The 19804-nt window shown below is 33.8% G+C and overlaps 1 protein-coding gene across 8 annotated transcripts in view; it reads right to left on the bottom strand.

The window, feature by feature from the left end:
• Positions 1-19804, bottom strand: part of LOC143223352 (homeobox protein cut-like 1) — a 403865-nt gene that overhangs the window by 7342 nt on the left and 376719 nt on the right. For 6 of the 8 annotated variants that reach the window (XM_076451238.1, XM_076451246.1, XM_076451255.1 and 3 more), the window contains 9 exons: positions 16296-16466; positions 14270-14344; positions 13194-13300; positions 12335-12501; positions 10157-10720; positions 7078-8132; positions 2816-3083; positions 1817-2169; positions 1292-1472 (listed from right to left, as the gene is read on the bottom strand). In XM_076451238.1, coding sequence (XP_076307353.1) covers positions 1292-1472; positions 1817-2169; positions 2816-3083; positions 7078-8132; positions 10157-10720; positions 12335-12501; positions 13194-13300; positions 14270-14344; positions 16296-16466 — 2941 coding nt within the window. The remainder of the gene's footprint in view (positions 1-1291; positions 1473-1816; positions 2170-2815; positions 3084-7077; positions 8133-10156; positions 10721-12334; positions 12502-13193; positions 13301-14269; positions 14345-16295; positions 16467-19804) is intronic. The other 2 variants (XM_076451241.1, XM_076451264.1) reach the window with 2 other exon arrangements.

The following is a 19804-nucleotide window of genomic DNA, read 5'->3' as shown; positions in this document are numbered from 1 at the left end:
CCGTCCCTAATTTAGCAGTGTAGGACTAGAGGGAAGGCAGCTAGTCATCATCACCCACCGCCAATTCTTGGGCTACTCTTTTACCAACGAATAGTGGGATTGACCGTAACATTATAACGCCCCCACGGCTGAAAGGGCGAGCATATTTGGCGCGACGGGGATGCGAACCCGCGACCCTCAGATTACGAGTCGCACGCCTAAACACGCTTGGCCATGCCGGGCCATTTTGCTAAGGAAAATTAATTTTAATTACAACTAAATTGCTTTAGTGAAGCACACAGTCTATAATATTAGGACTTTAGTCATATTACACGTCTAAATCTGCGTCTTCACATTTAAATATACTGGAGAGATGCTGGACAAAGAACAAAGCAATTAGTTTAAAGAGAAATCGAATTTGAATAAAAATGAAACTATTACACAAAATAACATTTACCAAGTTACACGTTTTACAGTTAAAAATAAAACAAAATAGGTGCTATTTAAGCTGTACACGAAGTTAAACTAATAAAATGGATCTTATATTTTATTTATTTTTTGGTTATTTCCTTTGCAAGCGCTGTGATTTCGCATCTTATTGTGACAGAGAAATAAAGTGCTTTTGTAAATATAGGTACGGTAGAGAACACAGCGACTATAATAAACAGTAATATATTTAAATTAATTTATGTAAGAGAAATAATCCACTTCAAGTATAACTGAAGACACCTTATTGATCCTGAAACTGTTTGGTGTCCAAGAATATTAGTGTTGAGACGAGCTTGTGTATATGAGCGTCGGAGGTGGGGTAGGGTGGCAAATTAGAGAAAAAAATGAAACTATTCATATACTTTCCAAGTCGGGGCAAGTCCCTCTCTTGCTCCTACACTTCGCGCGGATGCTTGTATATTTGTGATAACTATATTCTAAGAACTGTCGACAACATATTCAATGGAAGATTCAAGGTTTGACCACTAAACTTTAGCTATTGAATTTGAAGTTAGTTTGTTCACGTACCGCAACATCAGTTGATAGGTGCCACTGCGTTACTATTAAAGAAGAAGAATAAAATAACCTTTCTACTTTGACTCTTAGCCGTGTGGATAAATTTTCAGTGGCGTATTTAGGGAGGGGCTAGAGGGGGCCCATTGATAATTTTATCCCATGTAAAATTATATGGGATGTAGGGTCCACAAACATTATTAGACCCTGGGCCTACACAACCTTACATCCGCCACTGTAAATGTTATAAGTTTGCCGGGCAAACAAATAATACAAGTTCTATTTCAAAGTTAAGTAATTCTTCTGTTACCTTCTCTCCTATCATTTTTAATAGCTTGAAGTTTATCAGCGCCATGGGGATCGTTCAGCCATAACTGCATGCGGATGAAAGGCTCACGACCTTTAATACTGAGCATGTGCCAAGGCTTAGGCTTCGACAACAGTTCGCTGACAGAGCCTTGGGAAAGGCCTACCACTGCTTCGCCAAAAATCTGAAATAAATATAGAAATGTAAAATGTAACTAAGTTGCTTGAACAACAAATAGTGGGTCGTCAAGGTTAGTTTCAACTTATAACAATTTTTTTTATAAAACTGTAAATTTATAGTTACTAATATAACAAAGTACATAAATCTAAGATATTTTATGATCGCATACAAACTGTAATAAATGGATAAATTACCTAATTTGTGTACAAGTTACCAACCAAGTGGTAAAGAATTAATGAAATCAAAAGTATCTGATGAATTTTAAGAAATGAAATTATTATCGATAAAGAGTAACAGTTTGAAACTTAAATAGGGCATACACTGTTTGAAAACTTTCATATCACGTACCTTCTGTCCTATGTTGTGAGCCAAAAGGGTCTCCTTTACTTTGGACGTTATGTATTGCGTATCGAGATCTGTCGTCCGAGCTGCTATTTCATACACAGAAGGGTGCATGAAGGGCAAGGGACGGGAGCTATGTGATAGCTTTCTTGGGCTAATGCTGTGCGTTGTAGCAGCACAATGTGTTACATTGGTGCTGACAGTGGTGTGAGAGTTTTCTGAGGTTTTTGGAGAAGTTCTACATGACTCCACAGGTTTGGAAGAAACGTAGTTTGAATGAAATGGAAGGTGATTGTGTTGCTGTGGTAAATGCGGAGAAACACATGGATCTGAAGGTTGAGGTGATATTTTACTGGGCCCTATATATATATATATAACAACAAAAACAAGGCTCACGATAAACGTTTAATGATATAAATAAACGGTGTTTGAAACAAATATGAAAAACAAATTCTAAGAAATGAAATCTAAGGTGCTGTCATAACAAATTTTCACACAGTAAGTTACTGTGTATATAGAGGCACAGTAAGTTACTGTGTATATAGAGGCACAGTAAGTTACTGTGTATATAGAGGCACAGTAAGTTACTGTGTATATAGAGGCACAGTAAGTTACTGTGTATATAGAGGCACAGTAAGTTACTGTGTATTCTGTGTATATAGAGGCACAGTAAGTTACTGTGTATATAGAGGCACAGTAAGTTACTGTGTATATAGAGGCACAGTAAGTTACTGTTCTATAAGAAAAATAAGGATGTGCTACTAAATATTTTATTAAACTTCAAATAATAGAACTACTGAAGATCACGTGTAGTATGACATAAGATTTCATCGTCTAATATCAACAACAAAAACTTTTTTGTGCTTAAAAATACCAATACAGTGTTACAAAAATACACAAAATACTACAAGAATACGTACTTACAAAATTATACACTACAGAAATGAATACTGATGAAGAGGTAAAAAGTTTTTGGTAAAATATCCAAACACTCAGACATTGTACCTGAAGTATTCCTACTTCCAATGTAAGTACCTGTACGCATTAACTTCTCTGGTGGGATCTTGTACTGAGAGGCAACAAGTTTGTGGACAGCGCTTTCGTCGTCTAAGAAAATCTTCATACGGATGAAAGGCTCTCTACCCTTTTGGGTAAGCATGTGCCACGGTTTGGGCCTTGCTAGTAAGTCGGAAACAGAACCTTGGGAAAGTCCCAACACACTCTCTCCAAATAAACGCTGGCTAATAGAAAACTGACTGAGTTGCTCTTTCACCTGTGGAAAAATTGTTTTCCAAAATTAATATGCATATACAAGTCTTAACACTGAGAGTCGATCTTGCAGAAATTAGTGGCTGTTTTTGGTATCACAATATCTGAAAAACGATTAATAAATAATAAAAATCACTAAAGCTGCCATTTACCGATAACTTGGTATCGGAGCTTTCGAACAATGCGGCTTTTATGCTCGTCAATCAACATCTTGTAGAGAAACCATTATTTGGAAATGAAATATTCTCTCCATTTGTATGACAAGATTTTGATCAAAGTCTATTGTCTTTAGCAAAGTAAATAGTAATTTGTCTATTTTCAGCGACAAACTAATCAAGTTTATTCTAGTTGCGGTTATAAGTGTAAGGTCAAAGGAAACGTCGCGGATGCAGTTACAATACGGTTTTTGTTAAAATGTTCAGGAAAAATGTTTACGTGAAAATATTAGAATACAATCAAAACAGAGCATGAAAACTGTAAAGCTGAAGCAACAGTTAATAATATATTACACTTTTTCAGATCGATTTAAGTACGATACACATGGCCTTAATTTAATGAAAAACATAAAAATAGTTGAATAACATTTTTTATTTTATTTCTATTAAGTGCGCAATGTGTCCTACATCTCTTAAACATGTTGAAAATCATCCTTACAGCATAAATAAAGTTTGTTTTTTTCTTATAGTAAAGCCACATTGGGCTATCTGTTCAGCCCACCGAGGGGAATCGAACCCCTGATTTTAGGGTTGTAAATCCGGAGACATACCTTAATTACAACATAAACTTTTCAACATTTCAGCGTACTTTGTGTTGGTTTTAATTTAGGGCCCCTGTCAAAATAAGGCAACTTAGTTTCTCACCTTTCGTCATGCACAGGACTAGGCGAATCACCAAAGATGTCACAGTGTTCCCTATTAGGAAGGACTAGTGTTGCATGTGGTACATTATGGGCAGTAAAAGTGGCCATTTTTTGTAATAAACAGTGTGATTTGGCAGTCTTTGGCGTCTTGAGAGTGGTCCTTAATCACATGATTAACGCGTGAGTCTACAGAGTGAGTGTGTGTGTTTGAGTATAAGGCCATGCTATTTTATTTTTGTTGGACAAGTTTCGTTGTTTCGAAGTGTAGTTGACCAGTGTTTTTTTAATCTGTTGATTCCCTTGTTCTAAACAGTGTCGAAGCATCAAGGTATTTTTTAGAGTTATTTGATGTTTTTTTTTTTACTTTGAATATTACGTTTTCTTTTACCCCTTTTTATTTTCCCTTTACTGACATTTCTTGGTTCACCGAACAGTTGAGAGAAATTTAATAAATATCTCTCCATCTTCACTCCCTAATGGCTCAGCGGTATGTATGCGGACTTACAACGCTAAAAACCGGGTTTCGATACCCGTGGTGGGTAGATCACAGATAGCCCATTGTGTAGCTTTGTGCTTAATTTTAAACAACAACTCTCCATCTTCAGTTTCTCATGGTGCATACTGAAATATGCGTTTACATGTCTTTTTAATTGTTTAAACTAACTTTTGATTTGTGTTTGTTTGGTTAAAGTCCATAAATTGTACATATTTGTATATCTCTTTTTCCTTTTTGCAAAGAGCACAGTCACAATTCAAAGGGAAAGAGACACATATTCTGGGTTACAAAATTCAATGGACTTCTTGCTTTAGTGTTGTTCACAGACCCCTGTCTTCTTTTATCCTAATGAAAATTTGTGTAAAATTGTTTATTGTAATTACAGCATTTTGAGTTTTAGAATGTTTTTTTTTCTTTTGTCTGTCTTATCTTTCTGAAATATTAATGTAACAAACTAAATACAAATCACCAAATTCTTTACATTTTGGTCACACAATCAACTACAGTACATTTTATATGACACTTGAAAGTATAATACATTCACTGGCAAGGCTTACTAACAAAAATGTTATAAATATACTGATAACTGTTTTAAAGAGTCATAGCAGATGGGCAGTTGTTAATTTCTAAAAAAATAGGTACAAAATCTCTGTTGATGGAGTGGGAAATTTCTAGTTTTACAAGATAACAATTTAACCATTATTGAAGCTATTGCTTGAGATGGGACAGGAGCTGAGAAATTTAATTGACAATGTCAACTAGATATTAGTTTGGAATGCAACTAGGGCAGTGTTACAATTGATTGTAAGATCTGGAAATATACAAAAGAAATTAGGTACTGCTAATTGATGTTAGATAACACAATGTAACAAAATTTTTACTTTTTTTTGTTCCTGGGCAGAAAGTGTTATTTTCCAATTGCTTATGCCTAAAGTAAATGGAAAAAGACCTGTTTTTCTCTCCAAACTTTGATTTTGTGACCTGGGTAATGAAATTTTTAAATTTACCCATTTTCCAGAACATTCAGGGTAGATTTGGTGCTGAATAGCTGACAGAGAATTTTTAAGGACCTTCTAGAATGTTGCAGAACTTGCAAGAATTTTCTAGAATGTTGTAAAACTTACCAGAATTTTCAAGAACCTTTTGAGAATTTTCAAGAACTTTTTATAGTAGTGTGTGTGTGTATACACACACACACAGGGCTCATCACTTCAGTCTAGTTCTAGCTGCCTAAGTGAACAGATAGACCTATTGGATTTTATCAGAGATAGCATCAAGAAGCTGCAACCATTCTCCAGATGCATTCTGCTATGTATGTGGCCAACTTATCAAGTCAAGAGTGAAAAAGTACTCTGTGAAGCCTACAAGGCATATTTCGGCATTCCTGTTAGAGATCAAGATAAACCCTGGGCACCTCATTTTACTTGCGAGCACTGCAAAAAACTCTAGAAGGTAAGATGGAAATTTTTTGCTTGCTTGAATAGAAAGACTTTATTATACAAATTTTAAACCTTTTTTAAAATTTAAATATCTTTTATTGTTTTTTTTAACTTCCAATAGCATAGAAAAAATATCACATATAAAATATTTTGCATGAACCTCTTACATATTAGTTGTGAATGAAACAAATTTATTCTTCATAATAACAATTTTATTTTGTTCTTCTGCAGGATGGTACAGAGGGGAAAAGAAAGCCATGAAGTTCACTATTCCAAGACTTTGGCATGAACCCACTGATCACTCAAGCAATTGCTACTTCTGCATGATGGACCCTTCCAAACATCTGGCTGGCAAGAACGCATCTGCTATCATGTATCCAGACCTTCCATCATCCAGTACCACACTGCCCTGAGTTCCCCGTACCCACTTCACCAGAGAGAAAGCAGCCACCCTCAGAAGTTTCTAAACAAATTTCTAAACAAATCAGAAGAGGAGGTAGATACAGATTACAATTTCAGAGGTGCAGCTGTTGAGAGAAACCCATACTACCCCAACCAAAGAGACCTCAATAACTTGATCATAGATCTTGGTCTAACAAAGTTGAATGCTGAGCTTTTGACACCTGGGCTCAAGGAGTGGGATTTGTTAGATGAAAGTCTCAAATATCAAAAAACTACTCACTTCTAAACATTTTTGTATAACTTTAGTATAAATACATGTAAATCTTGATTCATATGTTGTTTTGTTCAGACCTTATGTAAATGAAAATGTGCAAATTTGCCTGTTTTTACCTAGAAAATAAGTTAATTTCTAAATTTCATTATTCCAGGTCACAAAAGCAAAGTTTGAAGGGAATAGTGGCCATTTACTGTACGTTTACAACTTAAGCAATTAAGAAATAGCACATACTATCCAGGAACAAAATTTGTGTTACATAGGGTAACTGGCATACTAGTTTCCAGAATAATACAAAACAATCTCCAAAAGGAGTGATAAGGAATACATTAGCCGGGTTTCTAAAATAATGTGCTTTAATAAAGTACATATAGAGTAGATCTTAGTAAAGTGGTAATTTTTAAATGGGGTTGCAAAACAAACAAATTAACAGGTAGTAACAGGTAAACTTTTTGAAACATCAAAAACATGTATTTTATTAGTGAGATAAACTTCAGAAATTATTTTCAACTAATTATCTGAGCTTACTTGTTTTACAATGTCTTCTGTGTTGAGGTTATTGTATTGATCAAACTGCTGTTGCGTGATGGGTGACAATGTGGCTTTGGTTGGGCGCTGTGAATGATTAGAAGGTGCTAGGGTTGACTGGGTCAGAAGGGAGTTGGTAATTGACTGCATTCTTTGGAGAGGAGAAACAGAGGAAATGGGATCCTCTGTGGAACCTGGAGCTTCAGTCATGGTTACTAGTGGACCACAAGGAGTAGGTGAAGAGTTTGAGCCAGAATGATAAGATATAGCTATTTTGGATGTGCCACTACTAGGTTCAGTTTTTGGTCTTACAAGAGAAAAAGCACTTCCATGATGATGAGACTTTTCTGACTCTACTGATGAGCTATTGCTTATCTTGTTTGTCCAGTTTGGGGGTTGAGCTGTTGTATCAATAGATGCATTACAATGGGAACTAGAATTGGCCAAACTTATAGGATGCAAAAAACTTGGAAATGTGGAACATGGCACTGAGCCATTGACTAAATTTGCTGACACACCAATATGAGCAAGTTCTGCCATGGAGTTTGGTAGCAACTGTGACAGACGAGACAGTTCCTGATAGTAAATGCTCAGAGTTTGACGGATTTCTTCATGAGTATGCTCAAACTGGTCTTTGGAAATGCAGAAACCTTCTTCTAATCTCTGTCCCATCAGCTTAGCCAATTCTTCTTGGTAAATTCGTGTAATCATTTCCTTTGAAATATCATCATTGTCTTTTCTTCGAAGTTGCCTGGAATTATTATTTGGTGAGTAATCTTTGTACAAAATGCTGTTTTTGAAGGGCCATTGCATACTTCCTTGTCTATCAAAATCTCTACCACCCTCTTCTTGACCATCATCCTCCTGCTTTTCAAAAGTTCCATTTGGAGTCTGCCACTCAGGAGAATGATTCAGATTTCCATTGTAGATCAAAGGATACTTTTTGTCTTTAGGGGAGACTATCATGGCCTGATGAGCTTCATTTAAAATCTGGGTGATGCGGTCTTTGGCAGCTGGATCCTCCTGTCTACAGCTTGGAAGCTCAGAATCTTTGCCTGGAAAAAAAAAAAAGAGATATGAAACAAATGTCTTTATTTTTCTACTAAAAATTAATAAATGGAGTAATACTGGTAATCTGTAGACTGGAAACAATTTAAACAGGAAACTACTAGTACTTACTGTATCATTAGTCTGAATCCAGAGAAAAACGTTTAACTTTCAAAATGATTATATTTAATATCCTCAGTCACTGTAATGGTTGTAAATGTATCAGTTTGAGATTTTGATTTATCAAATAAAGTCATGTAAATTAAGGCACTTCCTAATCTTATGGCTAATATGAACTAATATTAAATGTGAAAACAAAAGTTACAAGACTTTTCCCAGCATGTCCAATGTAATTACACACTAGTGGTTACAACATAAACAAAAAGTTGTATATTTTTAACCTGAATTGCACCTCAAACACACACAGGCTAAATAACCAAGTAAGAGATCCCTTAGGTTCTGATGTGTGTGTGTGTGTGCTTTTCTTGTAGCAAAACCACATCAAACTATCTGCTGAGCCCACCGAGGGGAACTGAACACCTGATTTTAGCACTGTAAATCTGGCGACATACTGCTGTACTAGCAGAGGACTAGGTTCTGGTACAGTGATCTCTAATTTTGAGCTGCTGACCAGAGAAAGCAAGGTTAAAAATCAGTCCCTACCACTATAAGGACTTTGAGCTGCTCTTGAAATCAAATAATTGGATTGATCGTCACTGAAAGCATGTGGAGCATATTCAGCAGCATGATGCCTCAAACTTTGGACTTTGACCATCAGTACGGTATTATTTATTTATTATTATGCCTCTCGATTCCATGAAGGAACATAGGGCCACAATCGCTTGCAAATTCATTAACAGGCCGGTTTTTTAAGTGAGTAAATTGTTAGCCTACTGCACAACCCCCAACCAGGAGGAGAAACCTGAGCCATCCCTAATTTTGCAGTGTGAGACTAGAGGGAAGGCAGCTAGTCATCACCACCCACTGCCAACTCTTTGGCTACTCTTTTACCAATGAATAGTGGGATTGACAGACATATTATAACGCCCCCACGACCCTCAGATTACAAGTCACACGCCTAACGCGCTCAGTCATGCTGGGCACATCAGTACGGTATACTAACTACTAATCCATGAACCCTATCCTCAAAAAGAAATGGCACTTTTTAACCAAGATTCAACTCAAAAAATGTTAATTAACTAGATACTATTTATAATTAAAATAAATCCATTAATAGAAGCACTGACATTTTCAATACAAAAATTGTCAAACACCAATAAATGTTTTTGAAATACTCTCATGGCAAATATCATGAAACATAATCATACTCAACTAGTACAAAGATCAATCATGGTACAAAAGATGATTAAACTAATACGGACATGTATTAAAGAATTACCTTAAAGCCTAGTTTTCTATATAGTCTAACATCCTGTTGTGTGTGTGTGTGTGTGTGTGTATATATGGGAAAATTCTCAAAACCTAACTGTTTCAAGAAGCTCCTAAGATGCTAAATAGTAGCCTTTTGAACATAAGGTTGTAAAACTATTCCAAGATTTTCTCTGTTAAAAAAAAGTATTATTAGATTCAAGTGCACATGACAACAAAACTTGTATAACATAAAGAATATTATGAAATTGTATATACTGTGAAAAAAATCCTCATTCAAATCATTGTTTAATGTCTCAACTAATAGGTTCCAAATGTAATAAGTAATTCAGGTTAATTGTTAATACAAAAATTCATAAATTTAGTTTATTTGTATAATGAGCATTAACAAGATGCACCTGTTTCAAAATAAAATTTTGGTTACAAGTAAATTTTGATGAAAGATTTAAATATAAAACATAAAAATATGCATGTTTGCTATTCCTGTGAACAAGCAATATTCTACAGTGAGATCTATTTTACAGGGGTTCCTTTATTTTAATGAATAAATAAGAATGGATGGATGGTACTAATAAAGGTATTTATGTTTTTGGATATATACATATATTTACACTTAAAATCTGTTAATGTTGTAACATCCCACCTTTTCTGGGAACTAGTGTCTTTAGCATATAAATACAGCTGTCATCAGTAGCCCATGCATGCATTTTTCTGTAAGAGTCTCTTCCTTTTTCTGTTAGTTTATCCCAAGGTTTAGGTTTCGAGAGAAGTTCACTAACTGTTCCCTGTGATAAACCAAGAACATACTTGGCAAACAAGCGTTGTCCAATGTTATGGACACTCAAAAGCTCTCGAACACCACGAGAAATGTTCAGTGTATCTAAAGATTCATTTGCATATTTGTTCATACAATTGTGGAGGCACTCTTGGAGTTTTTGTATAGTAGTATCACAATGGGACACTTTGTGTCTTGATGAATCTCTATGACATTTAGGTTTTGAACAGTTTAAAGGTTGAGGGGGATTGGGAATTGTTGGGGAGGTTGAAGTCTCCAATGACTTGACTGTGCTGTGAGAATAAGCACGTTCTTCTTTTTTCATTTTCTTTGTATAAGATGACACGATTTCTTCTCCAAGTAATGAAGTAAAAACTTCAACGTTTTGTAAAGGTGGAGGTAATGTGTGCTCTGCCATATCTTGGAGGTTATCTGTAGAAAAATGTCAGATGTGCATCAAAGTTTGATTTTGCTCAGTTTCTTTAAACTGTAGGTTTTATTCATTTATGCATTCATTGGTAGCCTGATTCTGTATAATATATCACATTGAAAATCACTACATTAGCAAAGCAGTAGAAAATTTTTAGTAAACTTTGGTTGATACAGAAAAAGCTACAGAAATGTTTTGATTAAACAAAATGCTAATCTTTTGACCTCATTTAAATTCATTGGAATATTTTACACTTATAAGCTTATACATCTATCCTTATAAGCTACTTTCAACAAGTTCTGCATATTAGTACACATGAATTTCTCTGTTTTAATATTCAAGTTTTAAAAAATCTGACTAATTTAACATTATAAATTTGTATCTTTAGATCATAAAATCTGTTTTGAAACTTTTCCTTTATGGTATACTTCCAGTGTAATTTAAAGTAAATTATTTGTTTAAATGTCTGTTCTGTAGCCTGGGTTTTTTAATGAATAAGAATACCTGATAGTTAGAAGTATATAGAACTAATTATAATATACAAAGGGCTAAGTTCATTATAATAAAATGGTTTTTAGTATGCACACTAGCAAGTTACATGAAACCCACAGCTGATATATAAAACTACAGTATAAAGGCACACGTATGATGCCATTCATTCCACCGAGAAAATTGATTGCATTTGGGAAAGGCACAGAATAGCCTTTCCAATGTAAAATATTCATATACTTATATCATAAAGATGGGTTCAGATTGAGGATTTAGAATTTTTCATATAGGGATATTCTGTTTACTTAATAACATTAAAAAGAAACAAAGGAATATGGACCAACTTGGGGCATCAGAGTCACCCAGAAAGAGACCTGCAACAAGCATATCCAGGCTGTGGTATGTAAAGAGTAGTGTTTTGTAACAAAGGAAAACCTGCAAAGATCAGTGGCTGAAGCCTCCATGTGCCACAGGTAACAGTAAGAAAGAACTTCATCTGGAAAAGCAAATGAAATTGCTACCACATTTCCATTCAACCAAGCAACCAGAGAATGAAACTGATATTCACGTTATTCTGTATGAAGGCATAATGGTTAAGCTATCTATGGATTTCTGTGCAACAGGATTAATAAAATGGGCACAATGAAATTATCATCCTTGAACTAAGATGAATTGAAAACGTGCAGGGTTTTGTTTGAAATTAAGCACAAAGATACACAATAGGCTATCTATGTTCTGCTTACCATGATTACTAAAATCCAGTTTCTAGCAGTGTAAGACTGCAAACATACTGCTGAACCAGAGGGAAACTAGCATGCAGGGATGTGTGGTGTATTTTGAACATGATATCCTTACAAAGGAGCCTTTTGCAATGGAAATTATGCTGAAGAACTATTGTCAAGATGCACATTCATCAGATAGAGCATGACTGGACATGACAACATGTATTGTAAGAACTTGAGACTCCAAGATCATTTTAATAGAACATACTCAACCTCAGTGCATGTTGAACAATTAAATTTTATGTTAACCACTGATGAATTATATACTGTCTATAATAAAACATTTATGTAAATACATAAAGCTATCACTGTATAATATGGGTACTCATGAACTGGTAATCTTACCAGCTGAATCAGTTGGGGTTAAACTTTGTGTAGCATCATTTGATTCTAAATCCTTGTCTTTCTCCACAAGCAAGTTATCTAATGGCTTGACTGTCTTGTTTTCTTCCATAACACTACTCTCACTTTCTGGGTTACTGTAGCTATGAGGATCACTCTTCTTTAATACACTGTTAAAATTGTAATTTTAAATGCATGTTCTATAACTCAATCATATTATAATGCAAGATGTATTAAAAATACTCAACGATCAACGTTATATACTATACAATTAAAATTTTATTTGAAAAACCAATGAAATCATAAAACAGGAACTCTACATGGTTCACATCATCATCAGGAATGTGAAAAACAAATGTTGTGCAGTAATAAATACAAAAAACAACAACATGGTCATGTGACTATAATTGCATATTATATAACATTGATTGTTAAGTATTTTAACATATTTTAAATGTTTATACAAATTTCCTTTACTTTTATATATTATGTTATAAAACTTAGTTTTAAATTTTCTTTAAATGCAGATTTTTTCTTTAACTCCAAGGAACAGAGATAAAAATTTAAACTAATAATTACATTAAAATGTATTTCAAACTATCTGCTGAATGTTTGACATGACTTTGAAATGAACAGCCATAAACAAAATATGGTGGAAATAGAGCTATTTGTTGTTACATTTTACAATACACACAGAAACAAGTACCACAGAAACCTTTGAGAACTAAATTGTATAATAACTTTAAACAAAAGCCTATATCTAACAGATATGTTTTAAGACCAGGTGTAAATATTATATTGAAAATGTAACTTCTCCCAAACATTTATAGTGAAGGACATATGAAAAAGTTTATGGTCATACTTTAATTCATTCTTCATTTCTTCATAGTTTTGTTGTTTACTTAATTTCTTCTCCAAGAGTTGGATAGTTTTATTTCTGTCAGCTAGCAGTTCTTCCAGTTGAGCAATCTAATGAGAAAGAAATTTCAAAAAAATGTCATTGTTTTGTGTAAAACAATAAAATGCTGCTGGAGTTACAGTGCTTATACTTAATCTAAAAGAAGAAAGCCATGATGTCAGAAATAACAATTATATTTAAACAAATTTTTATTTTTATTTGTCTAATGTATGAGCAACTTAATTAAAAACAAATATTTCTTGTTATCAAGAAATTAACAAAGTTGGCTCAGGTCAATGGATCTAAAGATAAAAATCATAGAGTAAAATTAAATACCATTGAGACTTGTGGCATTTGAAATGTGCAAATCCAGTATTCTAGTCAATGCACATCCACTGCACATAAGGTCATGGGTTCATATCCAGTTATGTCTCATCTTTCATTTCCTCAGGAAAAATTCTAACTTCACAAGATAGTGTGCCAACCTTAAAATTTCTATACCTTAATCAATTAAAACAAAAGTTGCTCTCTCAGTATTAACATTTGAGATGAGGGTTCTGAATCATACCCATTGTCTTCCTGATTCAACATCAGTTTGTTTTTTTAAATGTTTAGTAGTTTTGCTAATGTACAATATACTACATATGAAATTGAGCTTAAAAATATATTATGGAATAATTTATGAGATGCTAGAAATGAGCAATAAGTCACAACATAGGTTAGCATAAGAATTTAATGTATAGAGAACTAATAAAAAATATTCAAAGAACTAACAGTAATATAAATGTACAAGATCACTTGCAACTAAACAACCCTTTAAAAATGCTGCACATCCAAACAAAGTTTGAGAGGCACTTTTTTCTTTAAATTAGGAGTGTGTGTAAGCTGACAAATGTTACAGGTAAGAGACACTTACCTGAGAAGCACTTGTTTCTTTCAATTACGATTGTATAAAAAATGATTAGTGTAATGTTTAAGAGATCACTTACTTGAAAAACACTAGAAGCAAATTAACACAAAAATGTTAAAAGATCACTTACTTGAGAGGCACTTGTTTCTTTCAGCCTGTTAATAGTTGACTGTAACTTCTTAACGTCTTGTACTAGTTGTGAAATCTATATGAGAAAAAAAAAAGAGTTGCTCATTTTTCAATTTCATAAATGTTGATATTTCTTACAAGTATAAAAATGACGTAACAACAGGCTGTTTAAAAAAAAAATTAACTCCATTTTAATTTTATTAGAAAATCAGGTAACAAAAGCAGAAAAGTAACTTTATTTTCTATTTTACCACACTACTGGATTCATATTCAACAGAAAAGTAACTTTATTTTCTATTTTACCACACTACTGGATTCATATTCAACAGAAAAGTAACTTTATTTTCTATTTTACCACACTACTGGATTCATATTCAACAGAAAAGTAACTTTATTTTCTATTTTACCACACTACTGGATTCATATTCAACAGAAAAGTAACTTTATTTTCTATTTTACCACACTACTGGATTCATATTCAACAGAAAAGTAACTTTATTTTCTATTTTACCACACTACTGGATTCATATTCAACAGAAAAGTAACTTTATTTTCTATTTTACCACACTACTGGATTCATATTCAACAGAAAAGTAACTTTATTTTCTATTTTACCACACTACTGGATTCATATTCAACAGAAAAGTAACTTTATTTTCTATTTTACCACACTACTGGATTCATATTCAACAGAAAAGTAACTTTATTTTCTATTTTACCACACTACTGGATTCATATTCAACAGAAAAGTAACTTTATTTTCTATTTTACCACACTACTGGATTCATATTCAACAGAAAAGTAACTTTATTTTCTATTTTACCACACTACTGGATTCATATTCAACAGAAAAGTAACTTTATTTTCTATTTTACCACACTACTGGATTCATATTCAACAGAAAAGTAACTTTATTTTCTATTTTACCACACTACTGGATTCATATTCAACAGAAAAGTAACTTTATTTTCTATTTTACCACACTACTGGATTCATATTCAACAGAAAAGTAACTTTATTTTCTATTTTACCACACTACTGGATTCATATTCAACAGAAAAGTAACTTTATTTTCTATTTTACCACACTACTGGATTCATATTCAACAGAAAAGTAACTTTATTTTCTATTTTACCACACTACTGGATTCATATTCAACAGAAAAGTAACTTTATTTTCTATTTTACCACACTACTGGATTCATATTCAACAGAAAAGTAACTTTATTTTCTATTTTACCACACTACTGGATTCATATTCAACAGAAAAGTAACTTTATTTTCTATTTTACTACTGGATTCATATTCAACGCGTTGTTCAAAAATTTTGCAACTCATCTTTTGAAAACAATGCACAACAATTTTTTTGAAAAGTTTTGTTTCCTGAAGAGTATTTGCTGATTGTGACAGGTACCTGGTGGGTATGCACAAATATAGTTTTGGTTTTGCTTCGTCACGTAGGAACTCTGAGAAATAGACAGCTAACTGTTTACTGGCAATAACATATTTAATTGCGTTTATTTTTCTAATTCGCTATTAAGTTCAACATAATTAAAAGTGTTTTGCTCCTGATTTTCGTTTGTATTAAATGTCCGGTGCAACAGTAGTCAGCAAGCATTGACGGATTCCAGTTGCCCTGATATCGTTTTTCCATTGTAGCAATGTCTTTGTGAAACTGAAGATTTCGATAAAACGGTACGCGATGGGCAAATTTGGGTGTGATTTTCGTGATCAGCAGTAAAAAATCTATAAAGAACACCCAACAGTGTTCATGAAGTAAAAATTTTGTTGTGTAGTGAAATTGTTTCATTTGTTCAATTATATTTTATTTCCGTATTCAGATATATTCAAAACCAGCAACATAGTAAAACATTATAAAAGTGATAAAAATGTTGAATAAACTGGGTAACTGGAGACCGAAATTACTCCTTGTCAAAACGAATTTGTTCCTATTTGCTTTATTCATATCTTATTCGTATTTCATGTGTGATTCTTTAAAAAGCCGCGAGATGGCGGGATTGAACTCACCTCTTTGTCTTTAGCTGCAAGTTTAATTTCTAGGGGCGAATGAGAAAAGGCATCATCATTCTTTTCCATGTCTGTTCTCATGCATATGGAATCAGCCTGGTGTAATGATTGTTTGGCTGCCTCAAGCTGTTTCTTAAGTGTCGTGGCCTCTCTATCTGCTAGTGCTGCTCTCTGGTGAATAAACGAAGCGAGTGCTGGTTTACTATTTACTGAGGTAATAAATTAGTGAGTTAAACACTAACATAAGATTACTTTTAAGAAAAACTGAAATAATAATTAAGGCACACTTAAGAAGACTATTTATCTGTCAAAAGATACCTTGGTGCCGATAATAATTTGTATTTGGAGTATTAAGTGATAGTTGGTGTCTTTGACATAAAAATCAGTTGGGAAATGAATTATTCTACACTACAAACAGTTAAGTATTACCATAAAACAATTACAATTTTGTTTGTTTTTGTTTTTTGAATTTCGCACAAAGCTACTTGAGGACTATCTATGCTAGCCTTCCCTAATTTAGCAGTGTAAGACGAGAGGGAAGGCAGCTAGTCATCACCACCCACTGCCAACTCCTGTGCTACTCTTTTACCAACGAATAGTGGGATAGATCGTAACATTATAACGCCCCATGGCTGAAAGGGCGAGCGTGTTTGGTGCGACCGGGATTCGAACCCGCGACCCTCAGATTACGATTCGAACACCTTAACCCACCTTGTCATGCCTGGCCAACAATTACGTATAATGATACAAATATTCGGCACATTTTTATAGAGCTCAGCTTATTTCGCTTGAAAGTTCTTTTATAAGCCTCAATTCAAAATAACGATCTTTATTTAGTCTTAGGACACGTGTACTGTGGGGTTTTATGATGAATTTACACACAATTGAGAACCATATTCGTTCGAAATATACTTTTAGCTCCCCTACAATTTTCCAGAACTCCATAGGCTTACACTGTTACAGCAGATGTTTTGTTTAACTTCTAAACGGCGATTTGCAATATCAGAAATTATTTTAAGTTCCTGTACAACGAATTAGAGACGACATTGTGCTGTTTTGCGTTTATAAAACGATCTTAGGCGCCTTACTACTAGTCCCCCAGTGCCGCTAGAAACTGGGTTTCGATATCTGTGGTGAGCAGAGCACAAATAGGCCATTGTGTAGTTTTGTTCTTAATTTCAAACAAACAAACCTTACTACTAACAGATACCTTGAGCCTTCAGACAACAGTCCACTAGATTATGACAATAAATTTTATGTTATGTTTATATTAAACCATTTCAGAAACCTCACTGCTACAAAACAAGCACTTTAATACTTCAGACAATTGATGTTCCAATATATTTTAACAATTTTATGTTTATTTACTACAATTTCAGAAGCCTTACCGCTACAAAACAAGTACCTTAAGTTCTTAGACTATGATCTACTAGATTTTGACTAGAAGTGTTATAATATATGTTTTATAAGGACTTGTCTTAATAAGTGAGAGCATTTTAAAAGTACGTTTGATGAATGTTGTCTTGATGGACTAGAGCAGGTACAAATATTAAGACTTGCCTCGATACGTTAGAAGAGGTTAAAAGTTTATGGGTTACCATGTTGTCTTGATAAGGTTACAGCAAGTAAAAGTTAATGTTATATCAGGGCTTTTCTTGATAGGTGAGGACAGTTTAAGGTGTATGTTCTATTTCAACAAAAACTTCTTAGTTGATTTTAAGGTAGCTCCCCTCCCTTTTTTTAACAACCTATTTAGCCATATCATAATGAGACATAACTATAAATTAAAATTTAGGTTTAAATCTATTAGGCCATACATTAATGAAACTTTTAAACACACATCCCAGTAATATTTAGCACATGAATACAGGGGTAATGAGAGAGAAGGAAACGATGCTTTCTGACCTTTTTCGTCTCGTTTTTACATGATGGATGTCTTTCAAAGTTATATACAGGCTAAATAGACCATCGCTAGCGACTGGCAACAAACACCCATTCGCCAGCGCGGAATTAATTACCCTTACACTGTCTGAGAGAAATTGGCAAGGGAACATTAAAAGGTTATGGTTGTATGATATGAAAGAAACTAATGAATATTCATCAGTAAGACATTCGCTGTTTAGAAATGAGAGAGAGAGAGACAGGATCGAGACTACGAGAATACCAACGCAGACTCTAAGCCTGCTCAAAACAATGGCTAATTAAGACCCATTTGGTTATAATGAAGCAGAAAGACGAACAGCTACCCTTCTGTGAATATTAATCTAACTGAAGCTAGCTTCCTGCTTCATTCTAACCAACTGGACTGTATACAATCAGGCCTCTTCCAAGACTTCGTTCGGCTATTTGTAATGGAAAAACGAAAACAAAACCTCTCACCAAGTGGACTGTAAAAGGTCTCTATTATCGTTATGAACTATTTTTACTTTTCCTAAAATTACACATTCAAGAGTGCTTTTGAACTTGATTTTAAGAAATCACACCAGGAGTTTTTAGAATTGGAAAAGTAACACAGCAAAAATTAATTATTACCAGATTTTCTGGATCTTAGCCAGTGTGCTTTTAAAAGAGTTTGCCAAACTAATAAAAAAAATTCTTCACTTAAAGCATAAGATTAATTATCCAGGTATTTCATTTAAAAATATAAAATGAAAATAACAATCACTATGAAAGATGTCGAAATGAAGAATAAAACATAATAATTAAAACTGCCGTGAAATACACGTATTTAATTCCTCCCCCCTTTTTCTTTCTACGGTTACTCACTCTTTACTACACGATCAGTATAGATGTTTCTCTTGACATTTATCAAAAAACCGAACTAAATTTTGTTTTAGAAATAATCAGAAATAAGGAAAGAGATGAAAAAGTTGTTTAGTTTATTATAGACGCATCTTGACCTTACTTAAGATATTCGTAAATGACGTCACTCTAATATTTTCCAATAAGAACACGATCTATGATGTTAGTGTGAGTGCCTAGCTTCTGGTTCATGTTCGTGTCATGATGGACATTTTAAACCTCCATTACTCTTCCTTTCGTTTCATAATGCCTGCCTGAAAAGCTGAAGAAGATTCTGGAAAGACGTGAGGCGTTAAACACTAATTACGTTAGACATTAGTGGGTATGGCAGGCTAATCAAGGCACTATTCAGTTAATTAATTACTCTATCTTAACATTTTGGTAAGAAAACGGATTTTCATATGGAGCAATAAAAGCTGTTTCTTGAAGTAGCTCCGTGCTAGTGGACAGTAATTCTGTAAATGGCATGCTTTGTTTCTGGTTTCGGAGTAATATTCATTAGAAATCCCTGTAAAACGAGTGAGATGAACTGGTGAAACAAAGGAAAGCATAACACAGTTAATCTTAAACGGCCTCATCTAACGAAACATTTGTAAACTTCAGTGCGAATACCCGGATATTAATGCTAAGTCGGGTTCCTTTAAACGCCCTCTTTTAGAGCAATTGAAGAACTGACAAGAATAAAGAAAGCATTCTTCTACTGAAGT

The sequence above is a fragment of the Tachypleus tridentatus genome, chromosome 1 (assembly GCF_004210375.1).
Source record: "Tachypleus tridentatus isolate NWPU-2018 chromosome 1, ASM421037v1, whole genome shotgun sequence".
NCBI classification, from domain to species: domain Eukaryota; kingdom Metazoa; phylum Arthropoda; class Merostomata; order Xiphosura; family Limulidae; genus Tachypleus; species Tachypleus tridentatus.
Note: the sequence above shows the minus strand (reverse complement) of the source record. Positions and strands in the feature narration are given on the sequence as shown.